This window comes from Elephas maximus, chromosome 5, assembly GCF_024166365.1.
Source record: "Elephas maximus indicus isolate mEleMax1 chromosome 5, mEleMax1 primary haplotype, whole genome shotgun sequence".
NCBI lineage: Eukaryota > Metazoa > Chordata > Mammalia > Proboscidea > Elephantidae > Elephas > Elephas maximus.
The window spans coordinates 108,255,438-108,280,808 of NC_064823.1; the positions used below are offsets into that span (position 1 = coordinate 108,255,438).

The following is a 25,371-nucleotide window of genomic DNA, read 5'->3' on the forward strand; positions in this document are numbered from 1 at the left end:
CATTAACATGTATACAAAAGAAAAAATAAACTGTCATGATCAAATTAGGTTTATCTCAGCAAAGCAACCAAAAGGAAAAAAACCAAACCCATTGTTGTCGAGTCAATTCCAACTTATAGTGACCCTAGAACTGCCCCACAGGGTTTCCAAAGAGCAGCTGATGGATTTGAACTGTATGGAGGTCCTAGCCAGAACAATAAAACAAAACAAGGGGGGAAGTAACAGAATGAGCAAGGATAGAAAAAAGCAACAACTGTCATTATCTGTACCTATTATTGCCTGAATAGACTTCATAGTGGGGGTTCAGAAAAATGGCTGGCTACAAAATTTAAAAAGAAAAAAAAAAAAAAAAACACGGATCGCAGAATTCAAATCTAACCAAAGATGTGCAAGAAGTGTATGGTGAGAACTATGGAGATTTATTGAAACACATTAAGAACAGATAGACCCAAAGCTGTAAAAAGGTATAAATTCCACATGAAGAGTGTTGAAGTAACTCCAACAATGTATAACACGAGTATGAGCTTGAGCCAGAATACTGACTCTGTCATTTATTGTGTGGTCTTGGGGAAATTACTTAGTCTGGCTGTTCCTCAATTTCTTAATCTGTAAAATGTGGATAACAATATGCCTGCCTTCATAAATCTGTCAAGATTATATGAGTTAATATAAACAAATTGCTTAGAACAGTGTCTGTCACATAATAAGCATTATATAAATGTTAATTATTAATCAAACTCTATATAGAGTTTTTCATGAAACCTGCGAAGTTTGTTTTAAAATGTATATGGAACAAGTGCTCGAAACATCTTACAACGTGAATAAACCTGGAAGACATTATACTGAGTAAAATAAGTCAATCACAAAAGGATAAATATTGTATGATTTCACTTTCATAAGAACAGATACACATACAGAGACCAACGCTCACTGGTAGTTACCAGGGATGGGTAGAGGGTGGGGAAGAAGGGAAAATGCTCTCTAGACAGTTGACACTTGATATTTTTGGAGATGGCAAGGTAACACTGGATATAGGTGAAGTGAGCACAGCTTGACCAAGGTAAAAATGATGTCGATGATGTGTACACGAGAAAAAAGGACATTTTGTTAAACAATGACATACGTAATTTTATGACAACCAAAAAATATGCGTGGATATATCTGTACGTATGTATATATGTATGTGTATAGGTACATATGTTTGGGTATATATACCCATCTGTATATGTGTGTTCATGCACATATATTCATATATTTAATATAGCACATAGGCAGCACAGTTTATGGATACTTCTCAGATAAAACCAAACACCTCACAAAACTGGTTTTCTGGGTTTGAAAATGTACAGCCATAGTCTTGTGGGACAACTTGGTCAACTGGCATAATACAGTTCATAAAGTTCATGTTTTGCATCCTAGTTTGGTGAGTAGTATATGGTGTCTTAAAACTTGTATGCAGCCATCTAAGATACAACTATTGGTCTCTACTTGTCCAGAGCAAAAGAGAAAGAAGGAAACCAAAGACTCAGAGAAGAAATTAGACTATAGGACTAAAAGTCTACACGAACCACAGGCCTCATCTATCCCGAGACCACAAGAACTAGAGTGCCCAGCTACCACTAATGGCTGCTCTGATCAGGGCCACAATAGATGGATCATGATAGAATAGGAGAAAAATGTGGAACAGAACTCAAAATTCTTAAGAAGTCTAGACTTACTGGACTGTTTGAGACTAGGACTCCCTGAGACTACTGCCCTGAGATACTTTTCAAACCGCGAATGGAAATTATCTCAAGGTCACTTTTTAACTAAATAACAGATTAACTCACAAAATAAAGTATATTACCAGGGAATACTGTGCTCCTTTGAAAAATCATCTATACGAGACCAAATGATCAACAATTACTTTGACACAAAGATGAGAAGGTAAGGGGACAGGAAAACTAGAATACTGGAAACAGAATAACCAGAACTGAAACAATGAGAATGCTGACACATGGTGAAAAATGTAACCAATGTCACTGGAAAATCTGTAGAAATTGTTGAATGGGAACCTAATTTGCTGTGTAAACTTTCACCAAAAACATTTTTTTTGTTGTTAAATGTGTATGGAAGAGCAGTGGCCCAAGAATACTTCTCAAGCAGATTACGGCAGATAGCTTTTGCTGTACCAGGTATCAGATTTACTATAAAACTCACAGTTAAAATAGTATTGCATTATTAGCACAACTGAACAGTCTAGAAATCCTAGAAAAAGATTCACATATATATGGAAACTTGACATGTGACAGAGATAACACTGTAGATTCCTAAAGGATAGACTATACAACAAATAGTTGACAACAGGATCTGACTTTATAACATATAAAAATTAATTCCAGGTGGCTTAAGGACTTAAATATGAAAACTAAACTTGAAAACTTTAAGGGAAAAAAATGTATTGAAGAATATCTTTTATGTCTTTAAGGTTGGAGAAAGTAATTGTCCAAATATGAACTCAACTAAAATGTGGTGTGACTTCACACAACTGATAGTGTTTATTAAAAAAAAAAAAAAGGTACTTTCTTTGCTATAGGAACTTTCTCCTTGGAGGGCTTGGGTATTTGTTATAATTATCTCTGCAGCGTACAATACCTACATAGTCATAATAATGTAAACAGTCTTTACTGTTTATCTTTTAGAATAAAAATCTGTCAGAGTACAGATAACAATTTTGGTTACAGGACAGAATGTAAATGTTACAAATAAAAACACAACTGATCAAAGCTGGAAGGAGAAAGGAGAAGGAGAGGTGAAGGCAAGGATACACCAATATCTTCATCTTACACAGCAGAGACTCACGGTACATGAAACAGAGGATAAAACCCAAAAAATCAAACCCACTGCCATCAAGTTGATTCCAACTTATAGCGACCTTACAGGACAGAGTAGAACTGCCCCATAGGGTTTCCAAGGAATGGCTGGTGGATTTGAACGGCTGACCCTTTGATTGGCAGCCACAGCTTGACATAGCTCTTAACCACTGCGTCACCCAGGGTCCAACCAGAGGACTGGCACATAAATAAAAAAGAGGAACAAAAATAGTGATATAACTTTACTAGTGGGAGTAAAGGACAGAAGTAGTGATGGTAAGTGAGCAAAACTCACATCTATCATAGCAGGAAGATAGTAGATGGTATCTAAAGTTACATAAACTAAGAAAAAGAGTGATATGCATATGTAGAAAAAACTATGGAAGCCATCGTAAGAACTAAAAATAAACCATTAAAAATGCTTACTTCCACAGTTCTTTATTATTCCTGTAAGGATTTTTTTTTTTTTTTTTAACTAAGTCTAACTTTATAAGCAAAGTCTTAAAATGACACAATGGCTGTAACAATGGGCTGAACCATAAAAATGATCATGAGGATGGCATAGGACCAGGCAGTGTTTCGTTCTGTTGTACACAGGGTCGCTATGCGTCGGAACTGACTCAATGGCACCTGACAACAATATTGCACATTCAGAACGATTATTATTTTCATCTACAATTACTTAATGGTGTTTTAGGATGATTACAAAATTGTAAATAAGTAAAAATAAAAGTAAAACAGAATCACCAACAAAGACAGAAACCATATTTATCTACATCACAGGGCTTTGTTCAACTAGGATGAAGAAAACTCTCAACTTTCTCCCATTTAATTCTTACAATATGCCTTATAATTGTTATCATTAGAGAAGTTCATTCAAAAGAAAATGTCTCTGAGAGAGGAGCTGGGGGTGGTGAAGAGTGAGCAGAAGATGCTTTTTGATAAACAATGTACATAGGACAGAAACCCTGGTGGCATAGTGGTTAAGTGCTACGGCTGCTAACCAAAAGGTTGGCAGTTCGAATCCGCCAGGCGCTCCTTGGAAACTCTATGGGGCAGTTCTACTCTGTCCTGTAGGGTCGCTATGAGTCGGAATCGACTTGACAGCACTGGGTTCTGGGTATATAGAACATTGATAAAAAGTTAAATGTTTAATTAGCATTAAAAACAAAAATCTTCCACAATGGGGCTGGGTAGGTAATTTCCAGAACAAAGTCTTAGTCTTTCTAATATGGACTATTCCTCGTGGTCATCTTTACTGAAATACACAAGAAATACAATGAGGCAAAGCAAAAAATGCTTTGCTTTTTTAAGTCCCACAAAAGAGGTAAAAATAAAATTTTAATTAATAAGTAATGCTTACTGAGTGCTTAGATATTACAGGTAATTTGCTAAGCACTTTATATTCAAATTTATTTTACAGAGGAGAAAAAAGACTTAAGTTATTTAACTTGTTCAAAGTTACCAAGATAAGATGGACCCAGGACTCAAACGAAGGCTGTCCAATTATGCTACACTGACTCAAAGTTCAGAAAAGGGACCTTGCTGGAGAAGGTGGTGATATTTATAAAAATTAACAGCTAACATTTCAGGTTTATTAAATGGCAGGACTAAAGTGCTTCAATGTATCCTCAGTGAACTTCACCTTATGAGGAAGAATCATGCTCTCTATTCAACAGCTGAAGGTCTATAAATGTCACGTAACTAGTAAGGGGGAGAAGCAAGATTGCAACCCAAGGAATATGACTTCCTGGGTGCCTAGCAAAAAAATATAGTCATTAAAACAGTGGGTCAACACAAAGACTACCTTATGAAATGAATAAATGGTAAACGCATTTTTGAACAAGTTGGTGCAGATATCTAGAAGGTAGCTGGAAATACATGACTGACACATCTATTACTCAAGGCTTATATATTCTCAAGTACAAATGCTTTGAAATCTATTCACTTTTTTCCATCCCCAATGGTATTACCTGGTACTACTAAAAACAAACAAACAAAAAAAAACACCTGTTGCCGTTGGGGTGATTCCGACCCATACCGACCCTAGACGACAAGAGTAGAACTGCTCCATAGGGTTTCCAAGGAGCAACTGGTGGATATGAACTGCCAACCTTTTGGTTAACAGCCGTATCACTTAACCACTGTGCCACCAGGGCCATTATTCCCTCCTCTGGATACTCTAACCACTTCTTATTTGTTCTTCCAAAATAAGCAAGCATTTTTAGCATCCCAACCCTTCTATCCACTCTATAAATCTGTAATTTCCACACAATAAGTAGCCATAGTAGAGCTTTTAAAACTGGAAATCTAAGCAATTTCATTACTCAGCATAAAATTTTTAAATGGTCCCGCGAAGCCTTCAGAATAAGGTTGGAAGCCAATGGCACGGAGATAATGTCCTGCATGATGTCTTGTATCATCTCTAGACATTCTCATGCATTCTCTCTACTTCAGCCACATCACCCTTCTGTCAATTCATAAAGCCTACCATGTTCTTTTCTCTCATGTCTTTGCACAGCTTAGAAGTCAAATCACCTCCTGTTCTACATCTCTGGAGTGGGAGACCCCTCTTCTGTGCTACCATGACACCCTCCTCTCCTATCACTGCACTATCACTTTCAACTTGGCTGTGTCTCCATTAGTCTGTAAGTTCGATGAGGGCAAGCACTGTCTATTAGCTTGCTGCATCCCTAAAATCTAGTACAACGCAGAATATTTTTAAGTGAATGAATGAGCAAGAGATCTAAGCAGAAAGTGATATTGGAAGGACTTGGAAAGAGTGAATGCAGTAAGACCACCTAACTAAATGATCCGAAGAAAAGATAAAACTAGTGTGGGGAAAAGACAAGAGCAAGGTTTGTTAGATGGCATATGATTCAAGAAACAAAGATTACGGACAATGAAGGCTAAGCACTTGGTTGACAAAAAGCTTTGGTTGCAGTAGAGAGCTTAGACATGGAACCTACTTATTTCACGAGGTTAGGATAAAATACTGAAAAGGCGTTCCGTAGTCATCACTCTCTAGGGAGGCTTAACAGTACAGGAATTAATCAAAAGGATGGAAACTAGAAGAAAGAGACGTTTAAAGTTCTTTTTAAGATACAGAATGGAAACTGAAGATGCAGTAAAAAACCAATCATCAGTCTCTCCATTTACTCCTCCTTCCTCCCTAAGGAAGACACATTCCTGTTACTACAATATGTTAAGGAAGCATTAAAAGAAGACGGAAGGAATACATGGAGTCACTATACCAAAAATAATTGGTCACGGTTCAACCATTTCAGGGGGTACCATATGAGCAGGAACCAATGGTATGGAAGGAAGTTCTAGCTGCACTGAAGGCCCTGGTGAAAGACAAGGTTCCAGGAATAGAGAGAATACTGACTGAGATGTTTCAACAAACAAATGCAGTGCTGAAGTACTCACTTGTCTATGCCAACAAATTTGGAAGACAGTTACCTAGCCAACCAACTGGAAGAGATCTATGTTTATGCCTATTCCCAAGAAAGATGATCCAACCGAATGAGGAAATTATCGAACACTATCATTAATACCACACGCAAGTACAATTTTGCTGAAGATCATTCAAAAACGGCTGCAGTAGTATATCTACAGGAAACTGCCAGAAATTCAAGGATGGATTTCAAAGAGGATGTGGAACCTGGGATACTGTTGCTGATGTCAGGTGGATCCTAGCTGAAAGCAGAGAATACCAGAAAAGATGTTTACCTGTGTTTTACTGACTATAAAAGGAATTTGACTGTGTGGATCATAACAAATTACGGATAACATTGCAAAGAATGAGAATTGCAGAACACTTAATTGCACTCATGAGGAACCTATACATAGATTAAGAGGCAGTCATTCGAACAGAGTAAGGAGATACTGGGTGGTTTAAAGTCAGGAAAGGTGTGCGTCAGGGCTGTATTCTTTCACCATACCTATTCAATCTGTATGCTGAGCAAATAATTTGAGAAGCTAGACTATGTGAAGAAGAACAGGGCATCAAGATTGGAGGAAGACTCATTAACAACCTGTAATATGCGGACGACACAACCCTGCTTGCTGAAAGTGAAGGGGATTTGAAGCGCTTACTGACAAAGATCAAAAACCTCAGCCTTCATTTATGCACTACTCCTCAACATAAAGAAAACAAAAATCCTCAAAACTGGACCAATAAGCAACATCATGATAGATGGGGACAACACTGAAGTTGTCAAGGACTTCATTCTACTTGGATCCATAAACAACAGCCATGGAAGCAGCAGTCAAGAAATCAAAAGACACATTGCATCGGGCATATCTGCAGCAAAAGACCTCTTCAAAGAGTGTTGAAGAGCAAAGACGTCACCTTGAAGACTAAGGTGTGCCTGACCCAAGCCAGGGTGTGTTCAATCGCCTCCTATGCATGTGAAAGCTGGACAATGAATAAGGAAGACCAAAGATGAACTGACGCCTTTGAACTGTAGTGTTGGCGAAGAAAATTGACTATTCCATGGGGTGCCAAAAGAACAAACAAATCTGTCTCGGAAGAAGTACAACCAGAATGCTCCTTAGAAGCAAGGATGGCGAGGCTATGTCTCACATACTCTGGACATGTCGTTAGGGGGGATCAGTCCCTGGAGAAGGACATTATGCTTGGTAAAGTAGAGAGTCAGCGAAAAAGAGGAAGGCCCTCTGCTTAACGCAGTGGCTACAACAATGGGCTTAAGCATAACAACGATTGTGAGGATGGTGCAGGTCTCGGCAGTGTTTTGTTCTGTTGTACACAGGCTTGCTATGAGTTGGAACTGACTCAATGGTACCTAACAACAACATAACATTGTGTCATTAAATTTCTCTCCAAAAGTCAGCTTTTCTAGTCCTCAAAACAAGTTTGTTTTCTCAACATTATATCTTCAACATACAAGTTTTTGCTAATCATACATTAGTACTTATGTTATTTTTTTGCATAAAATTATCGATATATTAAATCCCAAATACAAATTTTTTGTTTTGTTTTAAATACAAATGATCTTGTTGACAACTATACCACACTACTGTCAAAGGGCATTGCTTATGACCTTCTGTCTTTCCATTAATCCCTTAAAAGTCCTTTTAAGAAGAGGCGAGGTACAAATATACCCATTATATAACTTTGTATTAATTCTTTAAATTACAGTTGATAATTAAATGAAAATTATGCTGTTAATTTACCTGCAGATATAACTAGAGATAGCTATTTCTTTAGTTAATATTTTTTAAATTGATCTGTAAGGTATTACTTTAAACCATGGAAGCATATTTTTATTCCTTTAAAAATACTTATTTTAGTATTTTGATTCAAATTAAAACTGGGCAACTAATAATATTACTTACCGTTGCCATATGGAAATGCACGTGCAGAACGACTATCATAACCAGAGGAATGTCCACTATGGAAGAAAAAAATGTATTTTGATGTGTGTTACAAGTAGGTTCTGAATTTTAATAGTTTGGTTGCAAATACAAATGTCAAGACAAAACTACAAGGACCTTTATTTAAAAAAAAAAAAAAAAACTTTGGCTTTTTAAACTAAAAAATATTAAACCAACGTGGAGGCTCAGGGAGCTTCCCAGCTGATGACTGGGACACAGAAGCTCTATGCTGTGATCCCTCCCAGACCTCAACCTATTCATCTCTTTAATTGTATTCTTTTTGGTTATATTAAAGCTGTTATGGCAAGTAAAGGAGCCCTCGTGGTACAGTGGTTAAAGTGCTTGATTGCTAACCAAAAGGTTGGTGGTTCAAACCCGCCAGCCACTCCACAGAAGAAAGTTGTGGCAGTCTGATTCCATAAAGATAACAGCACTGGAAAACTTACGGGGCAGTTCTACTCTGTCCTACAGGATCACTACGAGTCGGAATTGACTCAACAGCAAGGGGTTTGGTTTGGGTTTTTGGTCTAAAGTGGAGGGAGTCTCATGGACTCCCAAGTGCAGCTAGCAGCCACTGACCCAGCCCTGGGTGGCTGGGCATCTGAAGAAAGAAGGGCTGTGTGGGCAGCTTGGGTCTGAACAGGAAAGGGAAGCTGAGCTTTCCAAAGACAGCAGCTGGCATGTGGAATGGGATTTGTTATCCACTATACAATTTAATGTCGGAAGTGGGTGACGTCAGTCACCCTGGACTGGTTTACACAACTGGTTTGCCATGAACAGAATCTGTTAGAGGACCCTTACGGTACAGTTGTAAATCAGTAATTCAATTCCACTGACAGAACCAACAAATAATGCTTCATAACATTTTAACTGAAGAAACAATATGTGTTTAACAGGAGCTTAATAAAATTAAATCCTTAGGCTCTCACAACTTCCTGAATTTTATCAATTCTTTGAAAACCAAATTCATGTTTTGATGCTACTGATATAAAGTTTTCACAACTTTTTGTCTTTTTACATCATTTGAATGTTTTCTTTTTTTTTTTTAAAGAAATACACGAGCAAGAGAAACATTCTCTAGGGTAGTATTCTTGCTAACTTAAACACTACATACAGAGTATTAAAAAAAAAAAAAAAACGCCACAGCCATGTGGAATGGATCCAATCCTTCTTTGTGAAAGCTGAGACGCAGTAGGGTAACAAAGAATAAGGTAACTTTTCCTTATTATGGTCCCTAATAGTATCTCTACTTACCTAATCCCCAAATAGATATGCATTATTAATGATTTCCTGTAACCTAGGCAGTTTTAGCAGTCTAGGGTTTTCTTCATCAGTGTGTCATAAATCAGAGCAAGGTATTATTTCAAAATACTATCATTAGCTTTCTTACCTATATAAAATTAAACCTCCGAAAATATTTCCAAGATATGTATACGATTATTCTGTCAAACACCTATCAATGATCAAAAATTTACAGTATCCACACTGATTTACCTTTCTATTGTTGGTATAAGAGACGGAGGTGGAGCGCCTGGTGGAGGAGGAAAACCTAAAAACATTCAATCAGAAGATAAAAGAAGTTAACAGAATGCACATTTAATGTCAAAAGAAAGAAAAAAGGTTGCTGCATATCACTAAATTTCTCTGGGGACATAATGTACTTCTCTATGTTATAATGAACAGGAAGAAAATGGAGCTTAAACTTATAAACAGATTTTTGGAGCTATAAAATGTTACATGAACAATCTGGTCTAAAACACAGAGCACAAACTGAGAGTCAGGACACCCGGTCTTATTTTCAGCACCACACACAGCCCATTTTATGAATGTGAGAAAGTTAATCTCAATGCCTTACCTTTTCCATATATATTATGGTAGTAGTGTTGCCACCAGATATATTATACTTAAGAAGCAAATAAAACAGCATTTACCTCTTTCAAAAATATTTTGAGAGTTTTAGATGTAGAGAAATTTCCTTAAAATGTGTGATTTATAAATAAAATCTTACCAGTAAATATATAAATGCTTAAGGCTGAGAACATACATCACAAAACATGTTTTAAACAGCACAACCCCAGAGAATTTTACAAAGAAAGGCACATAAGGTAGTTTTTGGATTAGTTCAGAAGGAAAATAATTTGCACCTTTGTATCATGAGGTCTGCATTCTCAATAATTCACAATACCTAAGTGAAATACCAGAGTAATAGAGCTGAAAAGGACCTTAACAGCTATCTACTCTATGCTTTCAAATTCAGATAGGCAATAACGCATCCCACCAAAAGAATTTAAGACCTCTAGATATGGCGATTCCATAACTACTGATACTAATTCCTTCCAAGTTTTAACAACTCTCACTATTAAAAAATACATTATATATAATTTAAATTAAATCTCTCATGCTATAATTCATATGCTGTCCTCAATGAGGACAAGAAGCATTCCATTCTCTCTAACCTTTTTATATTTGAAAACACGTCCCCTAAACTTCCTTTATAGCATTCTACATGAAAAATGAATCCCAATCCTCTCAACCTTTCTCCTGGGTCCATTTAAATCAACTTTTGAGCCCTGCTTCAACTTTGCCAGTTCACCATGCTCACCTTCACTGTATCCAGTTTCAGGATCTGTTAACTTCCCTATCAAACACCTTACGAGTGCAAAGTAATTACATTAGTCCTAGAGCACACAATCCTGTTTTACACAGCCTCACAATCAGACTGCTTTTAAACTAAAAAGACACACCAGTGATTCCATTATGACTTTTCCTGATAAGTCTTTTTTAGACACATTCATACACACTCAGCAACTCTCTATCCCACATCTAAACATGTACACTATCTTATGTTATCTGAACTTCACTACTTCTGTTTATCAAGATCATTTTAAATTTAGACTCATCCCTTCCAAGTACTGTCACCTTTCATTCTCTTTGCCTCCTTTGGCTTTTAGCATTGAACTCAGTAAGCATGCATGCTATCACGCTATAAAAAAAAAAAATAACTGACAAAAATGTAAAAAAACAACACTGAGCCAGGTATACACTCCTGTTGATCACATCCTTACAACAATGAGCAAGTAACCACCACTCTAAGAACAACCATCCAACCAGGTGTGAATCCATCTAACTGTCATAGAATTCAGAACGTATTTTCTCACCATACTGAGTTATGCCAGCAGGGTTAAAATCAGAAATCATGATAAGGTCGAAATAAATTTTCTCTTCTCTTGTAGTCACTTTATCACATAAAATATTAATATAAAAATTATATTTTATATCCTATACTGTTTTCTTCACAAATTGATATGGCAAGAATTTTCTCAGAGTCTCTATTTCTACAGAAATGGGTAAGACAGATATAAGAAAACTAAATATCTTGATCAAAACTGGAATGAAGCAAAGGCAGAGCTGAAAATAGGACCTTGAAATCCCAATAGCCTATTCCTAGTCTAACTGCATCAACACTGTCCTTCCTGTAACTAGAAGCTTGAAATTTCATGTTTATTAACAATGATGGAGAAAACATGAAAAAAGTTTTACCTGGAGGTGGTACAGTTATTGGAATACCTAAAAAACAAGTGATGAAATTTAATATAGTAATTGGATTTCATAACCTGTTATGTATTTATGCCATCACCAAAACAAACTTTGAAATAAAACCCCTGGCCTATTCGCTCAAGAGAATCATTCCGTTTTCTTGCAGAGGACCAACAATTCCAGTATAACAAATCTGACTTCCCTGATAAGAACTAACAACTTGATAACATATAGTTTCCCCTAATAGCTGTAATCACAGATGAAGTTAAAGATGTTATAAAGCACACTTGTGCATACACAAATATCAAATCCCATTAACACTAACTAAATTTGATAACCAATGTCTGATATTATCATCCCTAAAAATATGTATTTATATTTTAACATTTTAGTAGGTAAACTGATCAGTGGGCTCATTAATACTATAGGTACAGCAAGATAACTGAAGATGATGGCTATCATTCATTTCTGAAAAGTTCATTTAGATCACTTTACTGTGGTCAGCAGAAGTGAGGGAAAGTTGATGTTTCCCTTGATTTAGGGGAGTACAAAAAGGGGTATAGCCAATTTATATACAGACACCTCCAGGACATACAAAGTTCACTTCTATAGGTATCAGTAAACACTAATTTGAGTGATTCTTATTATTTGTGCATATTATAAACTTCAAAAAATAAGCTATGTATAAGCATTTTCATTTACATTGGTCAAATATACCCTAAACCCTGATGTGGAATTTACCAATAGATGTTTACTGAATACTAAAATCAAATTCAGCATTTTAAATTTAAGAGATGAGTAGAAAAAAATTTAACAACTTTTTCATCAAAAGTTTTATACCATAAATAACTTCAACACAGAGCGGTTTACTAAATCCTATCTTAGAAACTGCATCAAAATTAGTCCCAAAAAGAAATAATCAAATTCATTAACAAAATGCATGGCAAAAAAAAAAAAGAATCACTTTCTCAAGTTTTTTTCTGCGTAATGGAAACACCTGCTAATTATTTATTTAGAAATTTTCCAATGTGCATGTTTTGCCAGAGTAAGGGGTTTCATATAAAAAAATCTTAAAGCAGCAAATGGCCTTAAAACGGAGACTGAAGCACCTGACTTAACTGCCCATGCAATAAAAGGATATGCTAGGCTTATAAAATCAACACAACTGAAAAAGATATGTAAAGCAGCCATCATGTTTCAAAAATCATTAGGCTCTCACAAGAGTCTACTAAACTGACTCACAGTTAATGGCAATTCTCATCCACCCTGAGGTTATCTTGCTGCTTCCTAAGTTACTAAACTAAAAAAACCCAGCAAACAATACAAGCTCGCAGAGTCCCATGAACACCAAACTAAAAAGGGAAATGAAGAAAGGCAGAGAATACTGAATGTTCTTAGTATCTACTAACTGATTCTCTTTAGAATGGTAAGATTTTTTTAGAATATTACTGAGCTTCACTATTTGATCTAGTTTTCACATTTAAATAAATGAATTTTTTAGGCATATAAAATAAAGCACCACACCAAAATCAATCCCATCACCAACATCAACTCCATCACCAAAATCAACCCCTATACTACACTCCTAAAAAAAAAAAATACTACACTCCTTCTTTCACCTAAATGAGTACACGAGCAGCAGCATGCAGCACTTCAGCTAATGCTTCACTACAGCTTACTAAAATGTGAATTCATGCAAAATAACTAAGAAATTACCAGCCAGCCCCCTCAAAATTTAGTCCTCAAAAACTCTGTGAAACTTCCATAAAACATAAAAAAAGTATGACCAAATTATTAAGTACGCTATGAAGGCAGTTAACAAAAAGCCTGCCTTGAATTTCATTCTTACTACAGCAGTAGCACAGGACAGATTAGAGGGGGGAAAAACCCCAACTAGAAGGAATTAAGAACACAATCGAAGAGAAACGTGCTCTACATATATCTCCCCAACTGACATCTACACATCAGAATGCTGGCATGGCACTGAGAAAGGGCCCTTCTTGGGAGGCCCATACTTCATCTAAGACATTATTTCAACGCTCTACTTCATTGCTAAGTGTGGGTTCACTGAATCAGGACTATAAAGTTGATGAAACAATATGGCATCTATTCTTTGAAAATAATCAAATGTATTTTCCAACTATAACTGAAAAAAATTATGTGATATAATGTAAGGCCAATGTCATTCTCATCTAAAAATCACTATTTAATACCGGACTTTTGTTAACAAGAGAAACAGTGTAAGAAAGAAAATTCATTCAAAAATCCCTGTCCTCTAACTCAACACCCCACACCTAACTGGACAACACACACGCTGTTCAACCAACAGACCTGAAATACGTATTTTGTTTCTTTTCTGAATCCATCATCTGTAGAACGAGTATGAAAAAAAAAATTTTTATTTTCCTGAAGACTCTTGTATAACAGTAGTAAAAATAAGATTGCTAGTACTGGCCAAAAGCTTTTGCAAAAGTAATATTCAAGCTCTAATGGGGATGAATAAATCAGTGGTTCTGAAACTTTAGAGTACATCCAAATCACCTAGATGGTTTGATACTATACACGGATTTCTGGGCCCTACTCCTAGAATTCCTGATTCAGTAGGTCTGGGCTGGAGCCTGAGAATCTGCATTCCTAAGAGGTTTCCAGGAGATGGTGATATGCTGCTGGCCTGGGGACACTGTTTGAGAATCACTGTAATAGATTCTAAACTTTCCTAATTGTATTGCTGAACGACTCAGCACAGATGAAATAAATCCCATCCCAAATTTTTATGAAACATATAAGAGCACCTACATGTGACACTTAAGAGTAAAATGGCACAAAGCTGTATGACAGCCTATACCATCTGGCATTCTCAAAAGAAAGCAAACAGAATTTAATTTTTCTAATATGTAATGGTACACCCTTAAATGTCAACAGCTGGGGGAAGGGATCTGAAATCCTATTTCGGGAAATGAAGGAATTCAGGCAAGAGAATAGAAAGGCAGCAGTCCTGCCAAAAATTATATATAAAAGAATTTACTTATATTTTTTAAAAATTCCCGTTTACAAAAAAAAGTAAAAAACTGAATAAAGATCTATGAATTCATTCTCAAAGCATTTTATCATTATTTCGTAAAACAAAGACAAAGAAACTGATGTGGTAGGCAGCTTCTAACATGGCTCCCAATGATCCTTGCCTCCCAGTATCCATGCTGTTATCTATCTGTGGTATTCATGCACTTCCCATCATTGTGGGCTAGACCTAGTGACTTATTTCTACAAACAAAATACAGTAAAAATGATGGAATGTCTCTTCTGTGATTAGGCTACAAAAGACTGTGACTTCCATCTTGCTGGCACTCTCTCTACTGCCTTCTTGGCTTGCATGTTTTGAAGAAACAAGCTACTATGTTGGAGAGGTCCATAGCCAGAGAGGAAAGGAGGCCTTCTCAGTCCAACAGTCCAGAAGACATGAATCCCTCCAACCAACAGGTAAGTGAGCTTGGAGGTGAATCCTTCCTCAGTAAAGCCTTTGAGATGACTATGACGTTTGTGAAGTTTGAAGCAGAGGACCCAGCTGAGCAGTGTGGGATTCCTGACCCACATACCCCATTAGATAATAAATGTATGTTGTTTTATGCCATTATAATTTGGAGTAATTTGTTATGGAGCAATAAATAACCAATATATGACATAACCACCTATCTTTTCTCTATTTGGTTCAGGCAAAAGGAAAACAATGGCAAAGATTATGTGAATTATGCTTCTTACTTCTCGCTAGTAACTCCCAAATTTCATCTTAGCACTACTTATGTTAAGAATAGATAAGCCTGATCATTCCCCTCAGGGATTTCTAATTCGAAGCCATCAAGCGCAGATATAAATTTTACACAAAGGAATTGCGTACAAAAAGGCATGGTTTGTAAAAATCTTTAAATATCACGTTCCCCAGAAAGGCTTTTCTATATATACGTATTTTTAAAATAATACACACGCAAACATACATAACAACCCAAACATACAGACACACATATATACGTGTGATCTGTCATCTACCCTTTAGAAAAATAAAAAATAGAAACAGAATACTGTAAAACTCATGCTTAATAATTAAATAGATTAATTCTTCCTTTAACAAGGTGCAAAATTAGATGAAAGTAATTTTAAAGAAAAAACATGCTAAAGTCACCAGTACATATCACTGCTAAAGGGTGAAAAAGATAACTTTATATTGACTATAAAATGGACCAACTACTTTATCCTTATCAGGATCTCTGCATTCTCTAATTTATAAAATAATCTAAGGCCTCCCAAAACCAAAAACTGTTTTAGACAAATGAAAACATTTCTGATAGAAATGCCAATGCTTGCACAAAGAACTTGTAAAGAAGTTGATCTCTATCAGCTCACATATAATCACGAAATGACTGGAAGAGCAGTGCAAACAAAAGGTAGATATTAAACCATAATTAAACTCTAGAAAACACAGCTTCTATGACATATTAAATATTATAAGGGGCGCATCCATGGAACAAGACATTCAAAAATCAACACCCTAAAGAAAGTTTTAATCTCCATTAAATTTGTATTTAAATTAATGCTAATGGTGCCAGAAAATGCTGTTTATTACATTTAATTAACTTTATTCCCTATTTTGAATTTACTGAAAACACTACTAGTTTAAAATACAGAAAAACCTAACAACAGAGAAAGTGTACCATTTTTAAGAACTTCAAAGAATTCTTTTTCAAAGGGACCTGAAGATAATTTTTGAAATATTTACATTTTCTGGCAAATAGTGTCAGTCGCATCAATTCAACAATAACAGGTTTGCAGCCCTGGTGGCGTAGTGGTTAAGCATTTGGCTGCTAACCAAAAGGTCGGCAGTTCGAATCCACCAGCTGCTCCTTGGGGCAGTTCTACTCTGTCTACAGGGTCACTATGAGTTGGAATCGACGTGACAGCAATGGGTATGAGGTAAATAACACTGACCCCAACAGAAAAGGTGAATTCTTTTTTTGAAATGGCTTTTATGACAGGGTTGGCAGCAACACAATTTTAGTGTGAGAGAGCATGAGTCAAAATCAAAGCCTGAACGGTTATTTTTCAACATATACTTGAAACAACTGAAAACCAAAAAACCTGTCATAAATCTGCTGGGTAAGACCAAAAATTCTAATAGAACTATAAAATTAGCTTGCTGTTGTTGTGTGCTGTCAAGTCAATTCCAACTCACACAACCGTACAGGACAGAAAAGAACTGCCCCCATAGGGTTTCCTAGGCGATTATCTTTACAAGAGCAGATCGCCAGGTCTTTTCTCCCACAGAGCACTGGTGGGTATGAAAGGCAGGTGAATATTATTCAGAAAATAGCTTCTTAGTTAAACAAAACTGTACTTCCTTAAGGGTGCTGATATTAATCTAATACAGGCGGGGCTTTTGCTAAATCAGCAGTTCTCAAAGGGTGGTCCAGGGATCCCTGGTGTTCCCTGAGACCCTTTTCAGGAAATCTGCAAGGTCATAAGTACTTTTATAAAAATACTAACATGTTATTTGTCTTTTTTCACTCTTATTCTCTTACAAGAATATAGTGGAGTTTTCCAGAAGCTTTATAACGTGATATATCACAACCAATTTAATGCAGAAACAAAAACGAGAATCCACCTTTTTTCAATTAAGCCAGGTGGCAGAGATCTGTAAAAATGTAAAGCAAGGATACTCTTCTCACTAGGATTTTTGTTGTTCTGGAAAAATATTATGAGTTTATTTTGAGTATTTTAAAATAAAATAACTTTAAATTTCTAAAGAAAAAATATCAATAGACATAACATATATAAACAGAAGCTCTTTGGGGCTCACAATAACTTTTATGAGAACAAAGGAGTCCTGTGACCAAAAAGTTTGTGAAGTGCTATACTAAAGAACCAGACTGGTAAAAATAATCTAAAGAGAATGTAGGCCTTAGGGGAAATGCAGAAAGACTACAGGTGTGAGCTGCTTTTTTTCCCATGTATCATCTCTAACCTAAAATCAAGATATTTAAGGGATGAACAAGTTGTTAAGTTCATAAGATTAGTAGTACTAGATGACAAGACACTGATGTACATAACAATAGTCTTAGGAAAGAATCTACTTTCTTCTAAAACGCAAAATCTTATACATTTTTAAATCTAGATAAAGAGCTAAACCCTATATCGAACTTTAAAGCAGAGATGCCTTGTCCACGGTCCTGACTAGACAAGCTATGTCTCAGTAAAGCAAACAGCCTTCTCTGAGTAGAACTCTACTCCTGAACTAGATTTCAATTGTTCCCAATTCCTATAGAACATGAATCTTAATGGTGATTAATTCCACAAGAGGTAAGTTAAATGGAATTTGCCAACTATCCTTCAATAACTACATTATTAAAAATAAAGATACTGAAGTAACTTTTAAAAATCTAAAAGGTAATTAAATAAACTACCATAAAACCTAATATAGCTAGCATGAACACAGTTAAAAAAAGTTTGTTCACAATCATTAAGTTCTTTTATTTTAAAAACAAGAAAAATGATCTATCCTGTAACATAAATCTTTGTAATTTTTCTTCCAATAAGCAAGTTATTTCAAAACTGTTTCATCCAGTTAAACATAGATTTCTTAACACAAGTCAGATAAATAGTGAAACTTCAACTGGACTTTTAAAATAATCTGATTCCTGCTCTTACAACCTCCCTCACGTCTCTATCCACAAATACACATGCACACACTTCAATATCAGGGAAATACTTAAAAAAAAAAAAAAAAGAGTATTTTATTGGAATGAATACACATAATCCAATAAAGTTTTGTTACATAGATAATGATCCACTTCAATGTGGTTACTAAGAAAATAGGCTTTGGAGTCAGACTACCTGGATTAGAATTTTCGTTCTGCTACTTTCTAGCTATTATTACTTAAGGGTTTATGAGCCCCAGTTTTCTCATCTGTAAAATTAGAGTAATATTATTTACTTCAGATGATATTCGAGAATCAAATGGAATGAGCTCACAATAATAGTGCGTGGCACTTGGTCAGCAATCAGTAAGTATTAGCTATAGTTTTTATTATTGTTTAGTGGAAGCATGAAACCACATTAATATATTCCTGAAAAGACTTAATATAAAAGAAACTATTTTCTGGTTAACCAGAAGATGAAAGTAACAGGTTCTCCGAAAATTATAGAAGACCTTGATTAGCCAGTATTTGTTTCCAAGCTATTTCCAGTATTGCCACAAGGAACCACATTACTTCCCTATTTAAAAAAGCGAATTCAATAGTCAGACGTTAACTCAGGACCGGAGGTCCCCTCCATCTTTGCTGTACATTCTAATGCATAATCTACTCTTCATATAAATTCACTGGGGCCAGACATACTTTGTCCTCCTTGTGTAACTAACAAGATTTCATATATGTTTTGTAGACGTGTGTTTGAGGGGGAGGGGAGGCAATATATCTCTCTTCTTCTGTCAATATTCAACAGAAAAAGTCTCTTGGATGAGTTGTCTCTTACCTCATCGTTATTAAAGATTATCTACTTATACAAACAGTCATGTCTGTGAACCTCTAAGAATAGCTGACCATAAATTATATCTTCCAAACTACAGCATTTCTGAGAGTAAAATAAGTATGCTGAAACAAAAGCTATACACTGGTACCGTTCCTGGCAAATCTGGATGTCTGGTCATCAAAGTATGGATCATCTCAAAGAATGGACATGGAATATCATTATTATATTTGCCCTATCTTATATAGGACTTTAGTCTTAATAACTTAAGTATTAGAAAGCTAATGTTAACAAAGGCAACATTTAAATCAATTCTCAAAATATTGTTTTCCTTTTAGTATTTCATACAAAAAATAAAAAGGTTTCTCGCAGAAAAATGGAGTATTCTTTAAGGCAATACTTACAACAAGACTTCTGAGCCACACCTTTTTCTCATTAGCCGCTTGTGATTCTTTAGATGATCTAAATTACAGCACGCTCTATAGAACATACTATCATCACGTGGTTCTAAAGTAAATGCTAACTGAAAATGTGGCTTTAAGCGGGAACAACATTCAGCTGGCATATATCTATGCACCCATACTACTGTTTAGAGCCAGTGCTCATTTTGACTGGTAAGTGCCTGTACCAAGCTGTCAATCTGAAAATCACCTCTGGCTTTATAAATACATAAATATGTTAACTCAATTAGCTAGCAGATTTAGGGAATGTCAGTATATGCAAGACACTGCGACTAGCACTACAGGGAAATACAGATGAAAATGCACAATCTATACTCTTCAACAGCTAGCAAAAAAGCAATCTAGTAAAAATAAGAAATAATTCAGACAGTCTCAATTTATAAAAAATATCTGGTTTTAATATGAATTGGTATCCCTCCCCCCGCCCTAGCAAGTATGTCAGTTAGAACTGCTTAAATCAGCATTAGGATTAATCTGTATTCCTTAAATGCTGTCAGGACAGCATGCAAATGTAATCCAAGAACAAGCATAAAAGGAAATCTGGACCAAACAAAACAAAACAAACCCACTGTTTAGAGACCCTATAGGACAGAGTAGAACTGCCCCACAGGGTTTCCACGGAGTGACTGGTAGATCCTGGACAGGTATTTAAAATATAGAAAACATGTAGCTGGGAATTAACTTTAAGTAGATAAACAGATTAAGTAACATAAAAACAATCAGTAATACTCCACAGGATAATCCCATCCATAACCTAAACATGATAAAGAGATTTATTATCCTTATAAACAAAGGTTATACAGCAAAGAAATGGGATAATTTTACTATTCTGACAAAGGTGAATTTCCAGATAATATCAGTAATATCCTAAAGAGCTTTTGAATATTTTTATACCAATCAAATATTTATTTTTCAACAATAATTCATACCGTTTCTCTCTTATTTATTTTAATAAAGAGCTAATTTAAATGTACATCAAATGTTAGCCAATTGAGGGTATATTAGCCAATAAATAAGAAAATTCTTTCAAATTATGTACCTAGTAAAGTTTGAATAAGATTACAGAGCAATCCAGTCTAAGGATCATCTCATTTTTGTACCAACTGACTACATACACTGCTCCTCTTTTAGTCTCATTAATCAAATATGTAAAGAAAATGAACTATTTCTGCATTTTATCTAACTATTCCAAAGGACTAGGGACTCGTTTATGAACTATCTAAGTCCTCTTAACTTTCTTCATTTAGTTTATTCTTGGCATATTAAAGACTCAAGAATCATGGACCCAATCCCAACTTAAGAACAAGAAATTGAATCTTAGAAATAATGTCATCTGGAGTAAGCACCTCTAACCTACTCCAGTCTTTTCTTTCCTCTATTTTTGAGACAACAGAGTCTCTAAAAGCCCCAAGTCATTTTTCCCATTAATTTTTAAAATCTTTTTTGAGGGTAGGGGTGAGAGTGGAAGGGAATCAACAGTAATGTAGATGTGAGACAGAGGACATGGCTGACATTAAGGGGCTAAGGATGGGTATGTTAGGGAAGGACTATATAGGCCCTTTATTTTGGCTCTGTTCTCTGATCACAGTTGGTACCTGAAAATGACGACAGCTCTCTAGCAAACGCAAAGTGAGTGAGAGTACATGACTGTTTAGTACATATTAATTTTATTAATAGAAAGCATAGCCTAACACATCTGACATGCAGTTCTGATTAGTAACGGCAGCTAGTTTTTTAATATTAATGATAGCGCATAATCATATTACCATCTACAACTGGCATTTTTCCCCAGGAAGAAATTATAATCTCACTCAATCTTGTCAGTTTTGTAAAAATTTTCTAAAGTGATAAATACTGAAAGCTTACTGGGAATAAAAGAACGAAAAAGGCCTCTAGCGAGAAGCTGAAAGTGTAAATAAAAATGAAATTTTGGGATTGTTTGTGAATTTTGTTCTCTATTATGACTGACCTAGTTTTTCATGAATAATCAAAAGGTAGCTAAGAATAGTGAAAATTTACATCAATTTTCTGTCTTGTTTTAAAAAAGGAAATACCAAGTGCTTAGCACCCAGATGCAGTCTCCTAAAAGGAAACCAGTATACAAACAAGGAAGAAGATCAGGTTGAAGTTTTTTTTTTAACCATCTCCAATTCTAAAAGTGTCTTTAAAAAATCTTTCAAAACATACTAACATATGGTTTACAATTCAATATGGATTTACACATATACTATTTAGCAACTTTAGCTTGGGTTATTGTACATTCTTTAGATTTACATCAGTTTCAGTGTGAATCTGTTGAAGAGTGAACATAAATATTGTATCTATTACTTTAAACTACGCAATCACTGAAGATCTTACTTTCAAATATAATTTAACTGTTACATTCAAAATAGAAGTAACTCACAGGCTATTTTTTTCTTTCAAAAATCAAATGTCTTATTTACTATTTACCTGGTGGTGGAATCAGAGGTGGAGCCGTACTGACAGTTGGAGGAGGTGGAAGAAATGGAGGAGGTGGAAGGTGGGTGGGAGGAGCTCCTGGAGGGAAAAACGGAGGTGGTTTGCTGAAATTGTTGTCTACTTCAGTAGCTGATCTTTCAGAAAGAACCTAAAATTAGAACATAGTTAATTATAAAGATAAGTAAATGTTCTTATCTAAGATTAAATCAATTTCATTTAATTGAAACGAAATAAATGTTCTAAGATTAAATCAATTTCATTTAATTGAAGAAACAAAAGTTTTATTCACACACAAATATTTATTTGGAGGGATAATATTTCTGTGTTGATATGTGTGTGTACGTACTTAAACACGCATACTTTTTTAAATGTTCATATTCAAAGCCTAGAAAGAACTGAATTCTTACAAAAAAATTCTAAACACCAATTATTTTATAAACAAAACGAATGTTATCCATTTTACCTAACAAGAGTACTCAAGTTAAGACAATGGAATCATTAATCACAGATACTAGCATTAAGAGATTAACATGGCAGAAGACTCATTCACTGTAAAGAGCCTTTCATCTCCAGGTTGCAAAGTAAAAGACTAGAAGGTTGCATGTAACAAACAGCAAAACGTGTAAATAATTTCTTCATGTGAACCTTAGAAACTTAAAACACGGGTTTATACTTGGAAAAAAAAAAAAAGCAGTATTTGCAAAATGCTTGTCTGTATGAACAGGTAAGAGACAGACAGCATAAGAAGTACCCTAAACCTACTGAAATACAACAGCAAGGAAAGTGACATCTAGGAAACTGGATTTTCAACAAGCTCCCTAGTGACTGTGATGTGCAAACAAACAAGTTTTGGAAATACAGCAAAAACAGCCACGTTGTATATTCAGTTTATACTTCTAAGATCCTTTCTGACTAAAGCAGATGATTTAAACAAATAACCCCTCCTTTAATTAACTTTTCCTATATTTAAGTACAGTAATTTTTATAATGCTTCTGCTAATAAGAACATCTTATTAAAAACAAGGAATAAATGATGAAAAAGTGTGACCAAGCTACATAATTTGATCACTGAAAGTCTGTTACTCATCTCTTTACACTCTCACTTGAAAAAAAAGGAAATGCACTTCTGTCAGAAATGTTGTGTCATAATATACCCATACAATGATGCTACCATGAAAAGACTTCGAATCATATTAAGAATATGGGAAAATGCAAATGACAATTTTATATGAAAAAAGGATATGCATAATCATAGTGACAAGGAAGAGATGGACCATAATCTTAAGAGTGGTTATCTTCAAGAGAGAAGACTTACGGTGATTTTTATTGTCTTCTTAAACTTTTCTCATGCTTTCCTTTTAAAAAATTTTTTTTAATGAACCTATAGAATACATGTATAACAGGGGGTTGGGAGGGGACATACAACAATTCTTACTAAAAAAAGATCCAAAAGGTTATAAATTATAAAAGGGAAAGCTTTTGAAATAAATATAAGAGTGACTAGGTCTACATTTTAAATCTCTTTGTTGCACCTAAAGCATACCTACTGAGCAAATTAAATCAGGGCATGGATATAATCTTTAAGTTAGAAATAACTGATTTTTAAATACTAAACCTGTATATTGCTGTTTTCATTTGCCCGTCGTCTTCCTTCTACTCTGCTGATGGTTATAGTCTGACCAATAACATCGATTGCCCCAGACAATCTCCTGTAACATAAAAATGGAATCAATTCAGTTTCACCTAATTAGCTATTGGAAAACAAATGAAAATATTCACTGAAAATAAAATCTAAAACCTTTGCAATATACTTTAAAACCCGATTCACAACACACATTGAAGAAACTTCAATGACTGAGATCTCACTACTTCGTACTGCCATTAAAAGCTGAGTTTCTTAAATAAGCTAGAAACAACACACCCAACAATGATCGTAATATTCAGTTATAAGTATTTACACAGCTTTCCTTCTAAATTTACCATTTTTTAGTATTCTCCAACTGAATTTACCTTTGTGGAACTGAATCACGTGGCAAATGTCTAACGAATGGAAACAAAACGGGCTGATCACTCTAACTGTAACATGTATCACAGTTCCATTACAGAAACTTTTAAAAAATTCCCCAAAAAGGCTTGAAAAGAAAGAATGCTCATTTTCAAACAGAGGATACTTTCCTTATTGATATATTCTAAGCATTAGAATACTAAAAGGGAAGCAGTTTTCCACTCCTGATAACTTGTCTTTAGATGGAAAAAATTTAAATTGTCTGTTTTTACCTCCCGTTGTATTTCTTTTAAAGTTTAAAGTGTAGGATGATATGGAAAAACAGTCTACGACAAAACAATGCTGTAAACGTAACAGGGAAATCGAAGTTAAATTTTAAAAATTACAATGTTAAAAGTCATTGTATACTTGACTACGGACTTTATAAAAGTATATATGCTTAATGAGACACAGAAGTCACTTATAAGAATAGGCAATGAAAAAAATGGAAGCAAATTAGATCAATTTCTCTGTATTTCTGCTCTGAACAATTCTGCCTTTCAAACTTTACAGACGTAAAATACCATGTATCCTTCTACAACCCCCAGTTAGGTTCCTAAAGTGATTACTGATAACAGCAGTTACCATTTGTTGAATTCCTACATGTTACACCTAAACCTTACAATAACCCCTAACTTAAAAATTACTGTCTACTTTTTAGAAATGATAAAACTATGGATCAGAGTGAAGTCATTTATCTGAGTCATATTAGACGGCAAACGTTAAGTTTTAAATATGAGTCTTTCTGACTCCCAAGTCTACAGACTCCTTCCCTTGGGCCATGCTGCCTCATGGAAAAAGGATTCACCTTTGAGAAAGGTGAGAGTTGAAGAGAGTTCATCACAAGTGAACCTTGGAAAGCCCCATAATTTTATGCTCACGAAATAAAGACAGCCCTATAAAAAGTATAAAACGGCATCTGAAATGTCTTCAAGTACATAGTCGATCCCCACTTACCTTCTCTCGCCCACTTAAGACTTCCTTTCTCTATAATTTTAATCCGATAAAAAAATGTTCATTGCCAAATTTCTGATTTTATGCCCGGCTCACTGACTTCCCAGGTTCCCTCATGATTCCAGGGACAAAGAGAGATTTTATTTAACTT

The 25,371-nt window shown here is 35.1% G+C and overlaps 1 protein-coding gene across 17 annotated transcripts in view; it reads right to left on the bottom strand.

Moving 5' to 3' along the window:
• Positions 1–25,371, bottom strand: part of FIP1L1 (factor interacting with PAPOLA and CPSF1) — a 91,094-nt gene that overhangs the window by 13,371 nt on the left and 52,352 nt on the right. For 9 of the 17 annotated variants that reach the window (XM_049886916.1, XM_049886919.1, XM_049886909.1 and 6 more), the window contains 5 exons: positions 23,838–23,931; positions 22,214–22,370; positions 11,793–11,819; positions 9,747–9,801; positions 8,214–8,269 (listed from right to left, as the gene is read on the bottom strand). In XM_049886916.1, the coding sequence (XP_049742873.1) occupies positions 8,214–8,269; positions 9,747–9,801; positions 11,793–11,819; positions 22,214–22,370; positions 23,838–23,931 (389 nt within the window). The remainder of the gene's footprint in view (positions 1–8,213; positions 8,270–9,746; positions 9,802–11,792; positions 11,820–22,213; positions 22,371–23,837; positions 23,932–25,371) is intronic. The other 8 variants (XM_049886917.1, XM_049886915.1, XM_049886918.1 and 5 more) reach the window with 1 other exon arrangement.